General features: G+C 39.7%; 1 protein-coding gene across 9 annotated transcripts in view; it reads right to left on the reverse strand.

Annotated features, from left to right (window-relative positions):
* SPAG9 (sperm associated antigen 9) overlaps window positions 1-18,374 on the reverse strand; it is a 158,948-nt gene that overhangs the window by 88,341 nt on the left and 52,233 nt on the right. For all 9 annotated transcript variants that reach the window (XM_055257402.2, XM_055257400.2, XM_055257401.2 and 6 more), the window contains 2 exons: window positions 9,475-9,545; window positions 194-288 (listed from right to left, as the gene is read on the reverse strand). In XM_055257402.2, the coding sequence (XP_055113377.1) occupies window positions 194-288; window positions 9,475-9,545 (166 nt within the window). The remainder of the gene's footprint in view (window positions 1-193; window positions 289-9,474; window positions 9,546-18,374) is intronic.

The raw sequence follows: 18,374 nt of genomic DNA on the forward strand, positions 1-18,374 counted from the left end.
ATAATTTATCTTTTTAATGGTAAAAACCGTTTCTACTTTTCTGTGCTATTCTCTCCTGCAGCATTCCAACCACAGTGGAGAGCTTTTTGAATCAGCCTAACTATTGTTCCAGGATTAAAGAACAGAGAAAAACAGAAACAAACATATTATTTATTTTACTTTTTCTCAAGGCAAAATATATAACAAAGCTTACCTAATTCTACTATGAGCTGTGGATTCTAGTTGATCACTCCCTGAGAGCTGATGAAGTTTTGTTCTTTCTAAGTGTTCCATATAATTATGGATCATCTATTTTAAAGAAAGAAAAAAATACACAATAATTAAGACTAATAATACCTGGAATAAAATCATAGTGTTATAACAAGGAAAACATTTTGGTACAATTTTCTTATTTATCAGACTACTCAATTCTAAGTAAGAGAGTATTAAGGAATGAAAACAATTTTAATGGAAAGTAATATGCAAATACTTACATTTAAGGATGCTGGTGTACACAGAAGTAGCTAATATCTTGCTTAGGATGGCAAAAAAAAAAAAAAAACCCACTTTTTTTTACAATATGTGATGCTATTAAAATAATATTGACATAACACAAATTAGTAAACAGACACTGGGAAAGAAGTCATAAAAGACCATCGGTTAAAAATAATAGACGGCATTTGAGAAACCCATTCACTAAAATGAGACACAACAAAGAAATTAAGGTGAAACTTCTGAAGAAACCATATCCTTATGTGCTGATCTCTTCCATTTTAAAAGGAATTAACAGAATAAAGATAACTTTCAATTTAATTAATTTAATACCAAGACAAGTTTCTTCTTTCTGTATATTTAGTTGAAAGAATGTTAAAATACTTTCTCCTTTCACTGTTACTGGTATCATTACTTAGTATAATCATCTATTATAACAGCAGCAAATTAATACAAATGAAAAAAATTAGAATACTTTTTGAGTCTTAGATAAGGAATCATATGATAGACAAGCTGAATATGAAAGTAAAAACTTCAAGAATATAAAGTACATAAACTGCCAAGAACTTCTAATGTCCTATTTGATTCTTGATAATATATAGTTTCACTTTTAAAAAGCCTAAATTTGGAATTAAGACATAAAATCAAAAGGCCTTTGCTAGAGATACTAACATGATATGAATAAGAAAAAAATTAATTTTAAAAAACAAGAAATAGTGTGTTAGTATTTAAAGGGTGTAAATATTAAGAGGCAAGCAAAGGTTGATGTCTTTCTTGGGAATATTACTTGAATTTTTTTTTTTAATGTCCCTTCTCACCATTCCTAAGGAATATCACTTTAATTCTTAACACTGTACATAGAATAGCTTTGGAAGTCACTAAACTTTAGCTGCATTAAGATGCATTTCAATCTCTCTATAACTTAAAATACGCACTGTAGCATATTAAGTAACCAAATAAAAATTTTTAAAAGTTTAAATTCACTTTACAAAGCATGCTTTTGTTGTAGAAATTTTATTTGGCATGTACAAATATTAGGAAATGTAAGTTAATTTTAAGATGTTATTTATCATCAAATAAACAAAAAGCTGAACTTTGATGCATGAAATAAAACAAATTAACCAGACTGTTCCCCAATGAAGACTAGTCCAAACAACAAATGTTATCCACAAAGAATGAAAACAGAATCACATGAATATAGTATCTTAAAAATTTTTAACTGACACACTTTTTATTTTAAATTTATAGATTTTACCACCATTTACTAAACAGTTTTGGAGAAATACACCTTTCATCTATCAGCAAGTCAGAAATAATGAGCTTCCTTGTGTCAGGAAGAATTTTCAGGAACAAAAATCAAACTGAAACTAATATAACAAAGTGACTGTCAGGCTTAATCAATCTCAATTTAAATTTTCAAAAGGTTTTAGAAGGCCTAAATTAAGGCTTTGTAGTGGCTCATGCCTGTAATCCCAGCACTTTGGGAGGTAGGAGGATTGCTTGAGGCCAGGAATTTGAGATCAGCCTGGGCAACATAGCAAGACACCGGCTCTAGAAAAAAAAATACAACAACTAGCAGGCAGTCGCCTGTAGTCCCTACTGCTCAGGAGGCAGAAGTGGGAGAACTGCTTGGACCCAGGAGTTCAAAGCTGCAGTGAGCTATGATCATGCCACTGCACTCCAGCCTGGGCAACAGAACGAGACCCCGCAAAAAAAAAAAAACACTTTAAAAATAAAAGAGGTCAGGTGCGGTAGCTAATGCCTGTAATCCCAGCACTTTGGGAGGCTGAGGTGGGAGGACTGCTTGAGCCCAGGAGTTTGAGACCAACCTGAGCAACACAGGGAGACCCTGTCTCTACAAAAAAATTTTTAAAAATTAGCTGGGCATTTTGGGATGTGTCTGTGGTACCAGCTACTTGGGAGGCTGAGGCGGGAGGATCGTTTGAGCCAGGGAGGTCAAAGCTGCAGTGAGCCATGAGTCTCACTCTGTCACCCAGGCTGGAGTACACTGGCGCGATCTTGGCTTATTGCAATCTCTGCCTCCCACATTCAAGCGATTCTGCCTCCCAAGTAGCCGGGTACTACAGGTACCCGCCACCACAGCCAGCTAATGTCTGTATTTTTAGTAGAGACGGGGTTTCACCATGTTGGCCAGGCTGGTCTCGAACTCCTGACCTCAAGTGATCCACCTGCCTCGGCCTCCCAAAGTGTTGGGATTACAGGTGTGAGCCACGGCGCCCAGTCATGCATTCTTATATACACTGGATAGTAAAGTAATTGTATGTATGGGATTGATTTGTTCAAATGGAGGACCTAAGTTTCTTTAAGCATTCAGATGAAGAAAACAAACTTACCCCAGATTGCTTTATAGTAATCTATGAACTCAATATAGAAAAAGAATGACAAGCAAAATGCAAAGATAGTTCTCCCCCAATAGCCATTCTACAGATTGATTCTCTATTATCTTATTCTGAACTTTCTTTTAATGACTAGTCCAATGTAATTACAGATACAGTATTCTGACATTCCAAAATTACCTATATAATGAAATCAATTCTAACTCAACCAAACTAGCACTTTAAAGGAAAGAACTGACAACCAAAAATGACTGGAGGGGGAAAAGAAAAGAGAGAACAATAACAACAAAATGGCAGCTATTATTTATTGAGCACCAATTATATGTCAGTCAGTGCAGTTACAGCCATTTTTTCCCCATTTAATCCTCACCATATCATGATTTCATAGGTAAACTCTATCCAAGTTGATTGTCTGGTCAATGACTAACTTTTCAAGTTGTCACTAGCTTTGGGGCCAGAACTCTGGCCTGCCTGACTCAGTCATCTGAGTTCTTAAGAATTACAGGACTCGGGCCGGGCGCGGTGGCTCACGCTTGTAATCCCAGCACTTTGGGAGGCCGAGGCGGGCGGATCATGAGGTCAGGAGATCGAGACCACGGTGAAACCCCGTCTCTACTAAAAATACAAAAAAAATTAGCCAGGCGTGGTGGTGGGCGCCTGTAGTCCCAGCTACTCGGACAGGCTGAGGCAGGAGAATGGCGTGAACCCAGGAGGCAGAGCTTGCAGTGAGCCGAGATCGCAAAAAAAAAAAAAGAATTACAGGACTCAGGCCTTATCTGCCTTTGTACTTAATTCTCTGAGCAGGCAATGAGCCCATTGTCCTTTCTTCCTCATACCCTCAAGAAAATCCCATACCCTAAAGCATTTCCTGATGTCTGGAATAAAATGATATGCACTATAGTCTATAAACACACAAAAAAGTAGAAAAAAAATTATACATAAAAATTTAAATATTAATAAGGCCTCACAGTATCACTCAGGTTAAAAAAAAAAAGTGTGTGGGAGGGAGCACCAGTGTTGTTAGACAGAAAAGAGAACTGAGAAAGTAAAATAGGACACGCTTCAGATAATCTATTCCTGGGTCCACCAGGTCCATTGCTTCTGGTCTCAGAACTGCAATTCTCAATTTTCTCAGGTATGCATATTAATTCACACATTCAGAAGTCAATTCAGCAATAAACAACTGAAGAGAGAGAGAAAAAGAGAGGAAGGGAGAAAGGAAAGAAGGAAGGGAGGGAGGAAAGGAAAGGAATAGACAGGGAAGGAAGGAAAGAAAGAAAAGAAAGGAAGAAAGAGAATTTAAAAATAAAAAAAAGAAAGAAGGGAGGGAGGGAGGGAGGGAAAAGAAAAATGTCTAGTAGAACTAAAGGTGTTAGTGTGTTTTTGTTTTTGTTCTGTGACGGAGTCTTGCTCTGTCACCCAGGCTGGAGTGCAGTGGCACGATCTCAGCTCACTGCAACCTCCGCCTCCTGGGTTCAAGCGATTCTCCTGACTCAGCCTCCCAAGTAGCTGGGATTACAGGTGCCTGCCACCATGCCCGGCTAATTTTTGTATTTTTAGCAGAGATGGGGTTTCACCATGTTGGCCAGGCTGGTCTCAAACTCCTGATCTCAGATAATCCCCCCACCTCGGCTCCCAAAGTGCTGGGATAACAGGCGTGAGCCATCGCACTCGGGCAAGGTGTTAGTGTTATTAAAAGTTTGGGCAGACTGGGTGCTGTGGCTCACACATGTAATCCCAGCACTTTGGAAGGCCGAGACGGGCAGATCACTTGAGGCCAGGAGTTTAAGACCAGCCTGGAGAACATGGTGAAACCCAGTCTCTACTAAAAATACAAAAAGTAGCCCAGCGTGGTGGCATGAGCCTATAGTCCCAGCTATTCAGGAGGCTGAGGTGGGAGAATCACATGAACCCTGGAGGCGGAGGTTGCAGTGGGCCGAGACCACACCACTGCACTCCAGCCTGGGCAACAGAACGAGATTCCCTCTTAAAAAAAAATCCAGGCAATAGAATCTGACAAACCTGGCTTCAAATCTAGTCACTAACTAGCCTAGAATTTGGGGCAAATCATTTTATAGACTCTTTCTAAACCTCAATCTGTAAAATGGGAATGGATGAGAATTTGGTCAGAGGATAAAACGAGAATGCAATCAAACACTCCCTGATGTGAGGCTCTCCCAAGATTCCAAAGGACTAAAGTTTTTGGTAATTAGCATACACATGTGGGCCCGAGTGCTTCAAAATTGTCCTTTATATTTCTTCCACTGCCCTCTTTAAGGCATGTCTTCTTTTAAGCAAATTCAGTAATGTATACAAAAATTTGATTTAAGAATAGTTGACTATTTAAATTTAAGAATAGTTATTCTTAAATCAAATTTAAAAAAAGCCACGGTAGGTTTCCCTTAAGCAACAATGAATGTGTTTCATAAAAGTGCTAAACAACCATTAAAAGACATTATCTTCTTTGGAAATAATAATGAAAAGGTTAAGGTTAAACCCCTTCAGGCTTCCTTTCCCTGAATGTTTTCAGAGTTTATATTTTAAGGGTGCCTAGTTCTTTGGCTTTAGATAGCTATTTATAATTGCTAATTGAATGACATCTCTAGAACAGATGTATAAACAGAAAAAATTGTGGGCTAGAGCAGAACAGACCCATATTTCAAAGCAGCCCTATCTATGTTACATAAACCTTCCTTCCTTGAGGCAAAACAAAACATAGGGAGCCTATCAGGTCAGAGGATAGAAGCTGCTCATAACTGAGGGAGGAGATCTATGAAAAGAGCTTTTGGGTGGCGTAGGAAATCTGCCTTGGTTACTGGACAGACCTAGCTCTCTGACTTAGTAATTACAATTTTTCCTGAGATCTTTTTTTCTTCCTAGACTATCTGTTCCTCAAGGAATAGAAACAGACAAAAAAAAAAGTATATGTTTTCATTTAAAATTAGTATGTCAGGCTTTTTTATAGAAGCATATCTTCACCTTTATTAAATATATGGAAAAAATATGAAATTTCACTTTACAGTTATTTTTCTAGAATGTATATATTTTAGGCCAGGCATGGTGGCTCACGCCTGTAATCCCAGCACTTTGGGAGGCCAAGGTGGGTGGATGACCTGAGGTCAGGAGTTCGAGATCAGGCTGGCCAACATGGTGAAATCCCATCTCTATGAAAAATGCAAAAATTAGCCGAGTGTGGTGGTGCACTCCTGTAATCCCAGCTACTTGGGAGGCTGAGGTGGGAGAATTACTTGAACCTGGGAGGCAGAGGCTGCAGTGAGCCAAGATCACTCCAGCCTGGGCGACAGAGCAAGACCCCATCTCAAAAAAAAAAAGTATATATTTTATATTTTATACTTTAATACATCATAATTAAATAATTTTAAATTATTAAAAAAGATTAGAGCTTCATTTTAAAAACAAGAGCATTGTTTATTATTTATCACTATCAATTACTTCCCCAATATATATTTATAAAATTATAAATTATAAATTTATAAATTATAATGGATACAGTGGCGCACACCTATATAATCCCAGCACTTTGGGAGGCCAAGGTAGGAGATCACTTGAGCCCAGGAGTTCCAGACCAGCCTGGGCAACATAGTGAGACCTTATCTCTACAAAAAATAAAAATAAATAAATATTTTAAAAATTGGCGTGCACTGGCCAGGAGCGGTGGCTCACGCCTGTAATCCCAGCACTTTGGGAGGCCAAGGCAGATGGATCGTGAGGTCAGAAGTTTGAGACCAGCCTGACCAACATGGGAAAACCCCGCCTCTACTAAAAATACAAAAATTAGCCAGGCCTGGTGGCATGCTCCTGTAATCCCAGCTACTCAGGAGGCTGAGGCAGGAGAATCGCTTGAACCCAGGAGGCGGAGGTTGCAGTGAGCTGAGATCACGCCACTGCACTCCAGCCTGGGCGACAGAACAAGACTCCACCTCAAAAAAAAAAAAAAAAATTGGCATGCATGTGTGTGGTCCCAGCTACTTGGGAAGCTGAGGTGGGAGGACTGCTTGAGCCCAGGAGGTTGAGGCTGCAGTGCGCTATGACTGTGCCACTGCACTCCAGCCTGGGAAACAGAGTGAGACCCTAATTTAAAATATATATATTTATATATATATATAAAACATATGTATTTATAATTATCGGCTTTAATAAGTACTACTTAAGCAAACAGTACATAGAGTACATTGTTTAGGCATTGCAATGAATGATGTGAAAATCAGTAATAGGCCTTTTAGCAACCTTAATATCTTAATATCCACCAATGTCATTAAATCTTAATCTCCACTAAAATTAAACCTTAATGTCTAATAAATGTCATTAAAATGTGAGGGCTTTTTTTTTTTGGAGACAGGGTCTGTTGCCCAGGCTGGAGTGCAGTGGCACAATATTGGCTCACTGTATCCCCTACCTCCTGGGCTCAAGTGATCCTCCCACTTCAGCCTCCGAATAGCTGGGACTACAGGCGCAGGCCACCATGCCTGGCTATTTTTGTATATATTTTTTTGGCAGGGTCGGGGTTTCACCATGTTGCCCAGGCTGGTCTCAAACTCCTGGGCTCAAGTGATCCGCTCACCTTGGCCTCCCAAAGTGCTGGCCTTACAGGCATGAGCCACTGCTCCCAGCCAAAATGTGGGTTTTTTTTTTTTTTTTTTTTTGAGACGGAGTCTTGCTCTGTTGCCCAGGATGGAGTGCAGTGGTGCGATCTCGGCTCACTGCAAGCTCTGCCTCCCGGGTTCACACCATTCTCCTGCCTCAGCCTCCCGAGTAGCTGGGACTACAGGCTCCCGCCACGACGCCTGGCTAATTTTTTGTATTTTTAGTAGAGACAGGGTTTCACTGTGTTAGCCAGGATGGTCTCAATCTCCTGACCTCATGATCCACCCGCCTCGGCCTCCCAAAGTGCTGGGATTACAGGCGTAGACACCGCACCTGGCCAAATGTGGGTATTTTTTACACACTGAAAAAGCTGCTGTATAACCTGCTCCTGTCTTCCCTGAGCTCTATGGTTCCAGCCCTTCATGGACCATCGTTTCCATCTACTACTGGATGTCAATTCTGTGATACTTCATGCTTTGGGTATGGTTATTAAGCTAAGACTGTAATAATCAAATCTCACGTGTCAAGGCTAACAGGGAAAAATTCTACACCCTACCCCAAGAAAGTGCTAACCACATTATTCAAATGCAATGTGTGGTGGGGTTTTCTGTTCCTTAAAAGCAATGGCTAGTATTAAAACATTTTTTAAATAAATAAATAAATAGACAAACAGCAACATCCGGGCACACTGGCTCACACCTGTAATGCCAGCACTTTGGGAGGCCGAGGTGGGTGGATTGCCTGAGGTCAGGAGCTCAAGACCAGCCTGGCCAACATGGAGAAACCTTGTCTCTACTATATTAAAAATACAAAAGTTAGCAGGGTATGGTAGCATACACCTATAATCCCAGCTACTTGGGAGGCTGAGGGACGAGAATCGCTTCAACCCAGGAGGTGGAGGTTGCAGTAAGCCGAGATCACGCCACTGCACTACAGCTTGGGCAACAGAGCAAGACTCTCTCTTTCTCTCTCTCTCTCAGACACACACACACACGCAACAACAGAATATAGCTACAATATAATAATGTAAATACAATCTTTGTAGCATTAATATGCTTACTGTACACAGAATACAATCTGTGTGGATATTCTCCAAAACATGATTTTAAATTGTTTTATGATTATAGATTATAAAGGTTTTTATACTCTTCTAAAGAAAAACAACAACATAGTTTCTACCAGACGCAGGATAAGAGATCACACAAAACTAGGGAGAAAAAAACAAAACAAAACAAAACAAAAAAACGGGCTAAGACTGGAACCATATGTATCATGGGAAATACAGGACTAGCAAGGGGAAAGAGGGAGGAATTATTTTTTTCATGTAACAAATATTGCATAAAACTATAAAAATTGTACTTATTTGGGTATGTGAACCCCAGACTGACCATGACATACAAAAATAATTTTCACATTAAGATAACAGAAACAAAAGCAACATGAAAGGCTGACAGGGAATCATAAAAAGGTTAAAAAACCCTCAAGTACATTTTCTAATTTCCTTTGAGGAGACTGTGTGCTGGAACTGTTAAAAAATACTGAAAACTCATGCAAAAAACCTATTTTTGGGTTATTTTAACACATTATAATTTGTGCTTATATTATTTGTTATGAGCTTAATGCAAATAAGTCCTTTACAATGGATAATAAATGTAGAGACCCTTTACCAATAACTTACCAATCCATAATTTCCAAACTCATAAAAAAACAAATCAGTTCTCTCACCTTAGCATCACAGAAACTTCATTATGTGCACATAGGTTTTTGCTTAGCCAGCCAAGGAGAGAAGTACTATAGCTGCCTTAAATAACTAAATTATTCTGTAGCATACTAATTCACCCCATGAAAGCTAATTCCAAGGAAAGTTGACATTTGGTAACTAGGTAAATGCCACATGAAATTTAATGTTTTCTTGAAAGAATCCCCAAGAATTATTCTTTTTAAAAAAATTCTGATTTTCAAAGAAAAATTAAGACATTTTTTCTAAGGTTCATTTCTTTGTCTCAATAATAGCAAGGTAATGAAAAACCTAGAAACCCACCTCAGTGTGTCTTTGATGTAATGCATTATATTCCTTCTTCAGTTCTGCTTCTCTTTCTTCAAGTCTGCTAACTGAAATTAAGATACATACACTTGATCAAAACAAAATAAGAAATTTACTTGAAAAAGTACATGTTTAAACTCAGAATGGGCTATCCATAATCCTTAGCAACTTTCAGACTCAGTGTTCCATATGCAAGTCTTCACAAAGCAGTGACCTCATTTCATCATCCTCAATAATGAAAACTTTCAGACGAGGGGAATACATTAGATTGGTTCTCTAATATTCCTATATTTATCAGGTCATCCCCCTAAACAGTTTTTTTTTAACATGATATAGAATTAACTCTTTCAAAAACACAAATCACCTCATCAAAGTTTTAAACTGGGATTGGGGCCCAAATAATGTATTTCCAACACTACTCAAGCTCTTTAGCACTGGCAGTTTGTAAAAGTTGATTGTTTATAAGTACTTTTCCTGCTTCAGGTCTCCTCAATTTCAGGGACTCATCTTCTTTTATTTAGCTCCCTCTGCTGATGGGTTTTGTGAGTGGCACTGACTTGAGGTAGTGCTCACAGTGTACAACTTTAGGATATTTTTTAAAAAAAGTTTTATTAATAGATCCTGAGATACAGAATGTCAGGACAGGATTCCACAGGAAAGAATAACTGATAGCAAAGAGGAATGATTCAGGGAGGAGGTGGTGGCCACACAGAACCACAAAGGAAGAAATTACAGTACTCAAGACAGATGGTAATGAGAGCATTCCTGACACTGTTACCACAGAGAAGGGAACACAAAACCATGCCAGTGGTGAGGCAGAGGGTGGTGGTGAGGCAGAGGGGAGACTGGCCAGACTGGAGGAGCCCATACTTGGCTAAGGGGCAGTGGGAGACAGTCTGGGGAGAAATAAAGCTGGTGCTAGAGGAGTTTGTGAAGGTACTCGTTTAGTCTGTTGGAAAGCCTGAGCATAGTTGAAAATGTTCCCTGGGTTTAAGGGTCGCTGGCTGCCAACAGGCAAGGCTGTGTGTAATCTACAACTGGTGACCGTGGAGGACAGCTGTAGAAGGAACTAGTATGAACTAATACTCTGACAGCAGATAAATGAATGTTTTATATGCCTCCTAGTATTAACACACCAGACACCAAACAAAACATACCTTGTGCTGCCCAGAAAATTCATTTTGGGTTTGTGTACCTTTACTTGCCATAATCTGTTTAAATATCTTGAAAATATGTGATTAGGAAAACTGTAGCTGTCTTTGTTTTGATTTGTTTCTAATTCAAGCCTATGTGTCGTTGGCTCATTATATTTGCACCAGAGAGCAAACACACACTACAGTACCCACGGAGCACATTTTATCATGCCACGCAAGTGTTGAGTACATCTGCTGCTCATCTTATCCTGTGGCTGAAAGCGATAATAAGCAAATTTATTATGCAGATGTGTCGTGATAAAATAATAGATGCTACAACCATAAATTAATTTTTTAATAAAATTTAATTCTATGATTTTTAAAAACAGGAAATCCAAGCAAATTATGGATATTTAATAATTTCAAAATAAACATTTTCTACTACTTCTTGTCATTTAAACTGATTAAAAGCTTAAAGGAATTCTGAGACTACTGGAAAAACCATATCTATTTTCAATTGTTCATCTCTTTGAATCATTATTTTCTTGATAATGTGCAACAAAAACAAGAATTGGATGCTGAAGCTAAAATAAAATCCAACTATCATTCATAATCCTCGATTTCAAATTTGTGCTCAATAGCAGAGCCTTATTATTCTTGTCAGCTTATATAAATTCATAAATAAATTTGTATCACCAACACCACCACTACTAATAGCAGCCAACAATATCAGGTGCTTATTACGTACCATACAGTCCTAAGAACTGCATATAAACTAACTTATTTGAGCCTAACATTAACCTTACGACCAAAGTATTATTATTACATCCATGGTAGAGATGAGGAAACTGAAGCCAATAGGAGCTAAGTAACTTGCCCAAAGTCACACAGATAGAAAATGGCAAAGCAAGGATTCCTATCAGAATCTGGCTCCAGAATCTATGTTCTTAATTACCATGCTATACTGCTTCTCAGCAAATACTCCTTTTAATCTGTTTTGTATATTGGAGTTTACTTTAAGATTTCACTTTGGGCAGAGGGGAGTATGCTTCAAACAAAAAACTCCTCTGTTCTTACAGAAACAACCCATTCACAGATACTCTGACACAAAGGCATCAAACTGCCAAGCAAAATGTGTACCCAAGTCAGGGAGATGCACATTAAAACCAAAATGCAACACCACCATGCTTCTGAATGGCTACAACGAAAAACACAATACACCAAGTGCCAGTATGGATGTGGAACTACTGGAACTTTCATAAACTGTGGTGTATGGTTTCATACACCGTAACTTGGTATGCCCAATTTAAGAACTGTTTGGCAAGATTTAATTAAGTTGAACGTTTGCAACCCTATGACAAAACAATGTCACTGCTAGAAAGCCTATATATGTGTCCACCCAAAGGTATTTAAAACAATGTTCAAAGAAGCACAATCTGAAAACAACCCAACTGTCCATCAAGAGTAGAATGGATAAATATTCATGTACTGGAATACTGTAAAATGTGAATAAACAAATTATTGCCACACACAGCATCATGGACCAATAGTACAAATATGATGTTGAAGGAAAGAAGCAGAAACAAAAGAATACAAAATTCAAAGACATAACACAAAACTAATCTGAAATGTTAGAAGTCAGGATAGTAGTTACCTCTGGGGAGGAGTTAGTGATCTAATGTATTTATGTCTGTATAGCCCCAGCCCACCTCAGTTCAAACACAATGTGCATCCATGAACACAGGCACTTTCCTTTGCTTGAATACTCATTCTTCCTTATGTTATCCTACAACGGCTATGAGTTCAACATGTAGAATGGGATTTAAACAAATTACTCAGAACCATAACAAACAAGCTTTATTTCTCTGACTTTAGCATTCTCAGGGGCAGAACAAAAACGTTACCGAATAGACTGGATAAAGAAAATGTGGTGGCTCACACCTGTAATCCCAGCACTTTGAGAGCCGAGGTGGGCGGATCACAAGGTCAGAAGTTCGAGAACAGCCTGGCCAACATGGTGAAACCCCATCTCTACTAAAAATACAAAAACTAGCCGGGCGTGGTGGTGCATGCCTGTAATTCCAGTTACTTGGGAGGCTGAGGCAGGAGAATCGCTTGAACCCAGGAGGCGGAGGTTGCAGTGAGCCAAGATTGCGCCACTGCAACTCCAGCCTGGCAACAGAGTGTGACTCCATCTCAAAAAACAAACAAACAAAACACCAGAATCTCACCACTTTTACCACCTTCATCACTCTCACCTTGACCCAAGACATCATCTCTTGCTTAGGTTATTACAATAATAATCCTGGTCTCCTGACTAGTTACTCTACTTAGCCTTTGTTCCCTACATTCTCAAAATAGAGATGGAATCAAAGAGTGACTAACCGCTCAAAACTTCAAAGCTTCCGATCTCATTTTTAAAAGGAAAAAAAAAATTCTTACGATGGTCTGTAAGACTTTTCTGGATCTGATTGTCAAGTCACAACACTCTTTGCTCCCCATCCCCACAGAGAACTCTTATCTCCTGACCTGTTATGGACTGAATTGTGCCCCCTCAGCCTCCAAATTCATAGGCTGAAGCTCTATCTCCCAATATGACTGCATTTGGGGGATAAGTTATGCCTTTAAGAAGATAATTAAGGGCCAGGCGAGGTGGCTCACACCTGTAATCCCAGCACTTTGGGAGGCCGAGGCAGGTGGATTACCTGGGCAGGAGTCCGAGACCAGCCTGGCCAACATGGTGAAACCCTGTTTCTACTAAAAATACAAAACTTAGCCAGGCGTCACGGCAAATAGCAGTAATCTCAGCTACTCGGGAGGCTGAGGCAGGAGGATCGCTTGAATCTGGGAGATGGAGGTTGCCATGAGCTGAGATTGCACTCCAGCCTCGGTGACAGAGCAGGACTCTGACTTTTAAAAAATAACAATAATAAAGGCAGAAGAAGGTAGATAATTAAGGTTGATTGAGGTCATTAGGGTGGGGCCCTGATCCAACAGGGCTGGTATCCTTATAACAGCACGAGATAGGCAAAAGGCCATATTAGGACACAGAGGTAAAGCAGCCACCTGCAAGCCAAGGAGAAAGGCCTCAGGAGAAACCAAATCTGCTTGTACCATGGATCTCAGATTTCCAGCCTCCAGACTGTGAGAAATAAATTTCTGCTATTGTAGCCACCCAATCTGTAATATTTTGTTATGGCAGCCCTAGCTGACTTATACCATTAAGCAAACCTCAGAGAGAAGCTTTTTTTTTTTTCTTTTTTTTTTTTTCCTTGAGACAGAGTCTCGCTCTGTCACCAGGCTGGAGTGCAATGGCACGATCTCGGCTCACTGCAACCTCCACCTCCCTGGTTGAGGCGATTCTCCTGCCTCAGCCTCCCTGAGTAGCTGGGACTATAGGCATGCACCAACACACCCAGCTAATTTTTGTATTTTTAGTAGAGATGGGGTTTCACCATGTTGGTCAGGATGGTCTCGATCTCCGGACCTCGTGATCCACCCACCTCGGCCTCCCAAAGTGCTAGGATTACAGGCGCCCCGCCGAGAGAAGCTTTTATGTAAGGTGTTTGTCAATTGACTTGGTCAGAGAGCTGGGTTTATACCTTACAGAACAAAACATTATAATGCCACAAAACAAAGTCAGGTCCTGACTGATTTTATGCCAGCTTCCTAATCAATTTCTGTTTGCACTGCTTTGTGTCAAATGTACACCACTTAATAGTGAGATTAGGCCAGAAGCGGTAGCTCAAACCTGTAATCTCAGCACTGTGGGAGGCCAAGGCGAGCAGATCACCTGAGCTCAGGAGTTCGAGGCCAGCCTGGCCAACATGGTGAAACCCCTCTATTAATAATACGAAAATTAGCTGGGCATGGTGGTGCACACCTGTATCCTAGCTACTCGGAAGGCTGAGGCAGGAGAATCACTTGAACCCAGGAGGTGGAGGTTGCAGTGAGCTGAGAACACAACATTGCACTCCAGTCTGGGCAACAAGAGCAAAACTCTGTCTCCAAAAAAAAAAAAAAAAAAAAAAAAAGGCTTGTGGGAAGGAGACATATAACACAATATACCACTAATTTTGGGAGATTTCCAATATTTATCTACATGAATATGACCATTGTTCACATAAGCTTAGGTTCATCCATAAAAATTCCTTAAAGTTCTAGTAATCATTTTGTTCTTCTTAAGCATTTTGAATTATTTCTATCATTAATTCCTTCAGCCTCCATTCACAGCTTTCTAACCCATCAGGGTTACTTTTTGCTAAATTTACTTCCATTTGGCAACACAGTCTTACTTTCACCTCAAAAATAACATTTGATAAACTATCAATCCATTCTCTAACCATCTCTTTCAAAAGGTGAAATGGTTATATTTACAAATCTCATATAAATAATATACATACATACCTATTTTTTTTATTTAATAGCAACCATTTATCATAGAAAAAGGGCATTTAGCACCTGCAAACTACCTGGAGTTACAGATGACTTGTCCCTTTTGTTAATTTTTTTAATAGATTTTACTTTTAGAGCTGTTTTAGGGTCACAGCAAAATTGAATGAAAGTACAGAGAATTTCCATGTATTTGCAGCCCCCCTACACAAGCAACCTCCCCTACCATCAACATCTAGAATCAGAGTGGCATACTTTTTACAATCGATGAACCTACACTGACACATGCTTATCACCCAAAGTATATCAACTACATTAGGGTACACTCTTGGTGTTGTATACGCTACAGCTTTTGACGAAAATATGACCTGTGACCACCATTACAGTATCAAACAAAATAAGTTCACTGCCTTAAAAATCCTCTGTGCTCCACCTATTCATCCCTCCCTACCATCTCCCAAACCTTGGCAATCAATGATCTTTTTACTGTCTCCATAGTTTTTCCTTTTCCAGAATGTCACATAGTTGGAATCATACAGTACCTAGCCTTTTCAGATTGGCTTCTTTCACTTAGTAATATGCATTTGAGGTTACTCCATATCTTTTTTTTGTTTGTTTTTGAGACAGAGTCTTGCTCTTTCACCCAGGCTGAAGTGTAGTGGTGTGATCTCAGCTCACTGCAACCTCCGCCTGCCAGGTTCGAGCAATTCTCGTGCCTCAGCTTTCCAAGTAGCTGGGACTACAGGCACCCACCACCATACCTGGCTAATTTTTGTATTTTAGTAGACACAGGGTTTCGCCATGTTGGCCAGGCTGGTCTCGAACTCCTGACCTCAGGAGATTCACCTGCCTCCGCCTCTCAAAGTGCTAGGATTACAGGCATGAGCCACCACACACAACCTACTCCACGTCTTTTCCTGGACAAACAGTTTATTTCTTTTTAGCACTGACTAATATTCCATTGTCTAGATTACCATAGTTTATGCCTGTTATTTTCATAAGAGCTAAAGGTCTTAAAATTACAAGTCTTAAACTTTTACTATCTCTTTCACACACAAAATTTCATGTTTTTAATGCACAAAAAGTGGTATTTTAAGATATTTTCAACTTACTGTTACATATTAGAAACTTGTATGCTGGCCAGGCACAGTGGCTCACGCCTGTAATCCCAGTACTTTGGGAAGCCAAGGCAGGCGTATCACCTGAGGTCAGGAGTTCAAGACCAGCCTGGCCAACATGGCGAAACCCCATCTCTACAAAAAATACAAAAAAATTTAGCTGGGCGTGGTGGTACATGCCTGTAATCTCAGCTACTTGGGAGGCTGAGGCAGGAGGATCGTTTGAACCTGGGAGGTGGAGGTTGCAGTGAGCCAAGACTGTGCCACTGCACTCCAGCCTGGGCCACAGGGCGAGACTACATCTCAAAAAAAAAAAAAAAGAAAATTGTATGCTGATGACGTCTATCTTTTCGCTAAGTTTTTGATACAAAATAAATCATAAAGTATACTTAAATTAACCTCTGTCTCAGCTTTTTATATAAATGTATTTTGGCTGTACCCTGTTAAATAACAGGCAAAATACTGAATTTTCCAACATCTAAAATAAAAGCAGGCCAGGGCCAGGCGTAGTGGCTCACACCTGTAATCCCAGCACTTTGGGAGACCAAGGTGGGTGGATCACCTCAGGTCAGGAGTTGGAGACCAGCCTGGCCAATACGGTGAAATCTCGTCTCTACTAAAAACAAAAATTAGCTGGGTGTGGTGGCACATGCCTGTAATCCCAGCTACTTGGGAGGCTGAGGCAGGAGAATCGCTTGAACCTGGGAGGTGGAGGTTGCAGTGAGCCAAGATCGTGCCACTGCACTCCAGCCTGGGCAACAGAGCCAGACTCCATCTCAAAAATAAATAAATAAATAAATAAGTAAATAAGTAAAAAATAATAAAATGGAATTTTAAAAGAATAAAATAAAAGCAGACAAAAAACAAAATAAAAGCAGGGTTAAAATATCTACATAAATTAGATGTAAATATTATCCTCTAGCATAAGTATTATATCCACTTCCATCTTCCTCTCCACTCCAGTAGAAGAGTAAATTAGAGCCTCTTCACCTCAGTATGCTTACTTAAGGCCCTTAACTAATTCATTTATCTTTCCCATTAAAATTAAACAGAAGGTTTATCATTCTGCTTAGTTATATTCAGATGTGTCACTGATAGCTAATTATACAAATAAAACAAGATGACTAATATACTACCTACTCCTAGTAGGCAACCACAGCATTGTAAAGATGGTTCAAACATTAAGTTATCTACTTACCCATTTATGAACTAGGAACTAAACAAGTCAAGATGCCAAGAGGAAACCCAAGGAGTATCTTCCCAAAGTGGTTGCTCATTATACTCAGCTCTTCAAAACTATATTACTACAGACTTTCAGATAGCAAAGTTAAGAGCGTTGGTTGTTTCTAGCTCTAGCAGGATATATAGGCAATTGAAATGGGGGTGGAGGGTATTGCATAAAAGAATATTATTCGGTTATGAAAAGGAAGGAAGTACTGACACATGCTACAACATGAATGAACCTTTATGCTAGGTGAAAAAAGCCAGTCACAAAAGACCATATATTGTATGCTCCTATTATTATGAAATGTCCAGAAAAGGCAAATCTATAGAGACAAAAATTAGATTAGTGGTTTTCAGGGACAAGGGGAAGCAGAAAAGCAGGAGTAAGTGTAACAGGTATGAGGGGGTGGTTCTTCTTGGGGTGACAGAAATGTTCTGGGATTAGTGGTGGCGGTTGTACAACCTTGAAAATTGTACTAAAAACCGCTGAATTGTACACTTCAAAATGGTGAATTTTGGCCGGGTGCGATGGCTCAGGCCTGTAATCCCAGCACTTGGGGAGGCCAAGGCGGACAGATCACCTGAGATCAGGAGTTCGAGACCAGCCTGGCCAACATGATGAAACCCCGTCTCTACTAAAAATACAAAAAACTAGCCGGGCATGGTGGCAGGTGCCTGTAATCCTGGCTACTGAGGAGGCTGAGGCAGGAAAATTGCTTGAATCTGGGAGGCGAAGGTTGCAGTGAGCTGAGATCGCACCATTGCACTCCAGCCTGGGCAACTAGAACAAAATTCCATCTCAAAAAATATATATATAAATAAATAAAATAAAATGGTGGATTTTATGATATGTGAATTCGATTTCAATTTTTAATTTAATTTTATTTTAAAATAGAGACAGGGTCTCGCTATTTTAACCAGGCTGGTTATGAACTCCTGGGCTCAAGCAATCCTCCTGCCTCAGCCTCCCAAAGTCCTGGAATTATAGGCACGAGCCACCAGGCGCAGCCTGGATTTCAATTTTAAAAAG

Source organism: Symphalangus syndactylus, chromosome 20, assembly GCF_028878055.3.
Source record: "Symphalangus syndactylus isolate Jambi chromosome 20, NHGRI_mSymSyn1-v2.1_pri, whole genome shotgun sequence".
Classification (NCBI taxonomy): Eukaryota; Metazoa; Chordata; class Mammalia; order Primates; family Hylobatidae; genus Symphalangus; species Symphalangus syndactylus.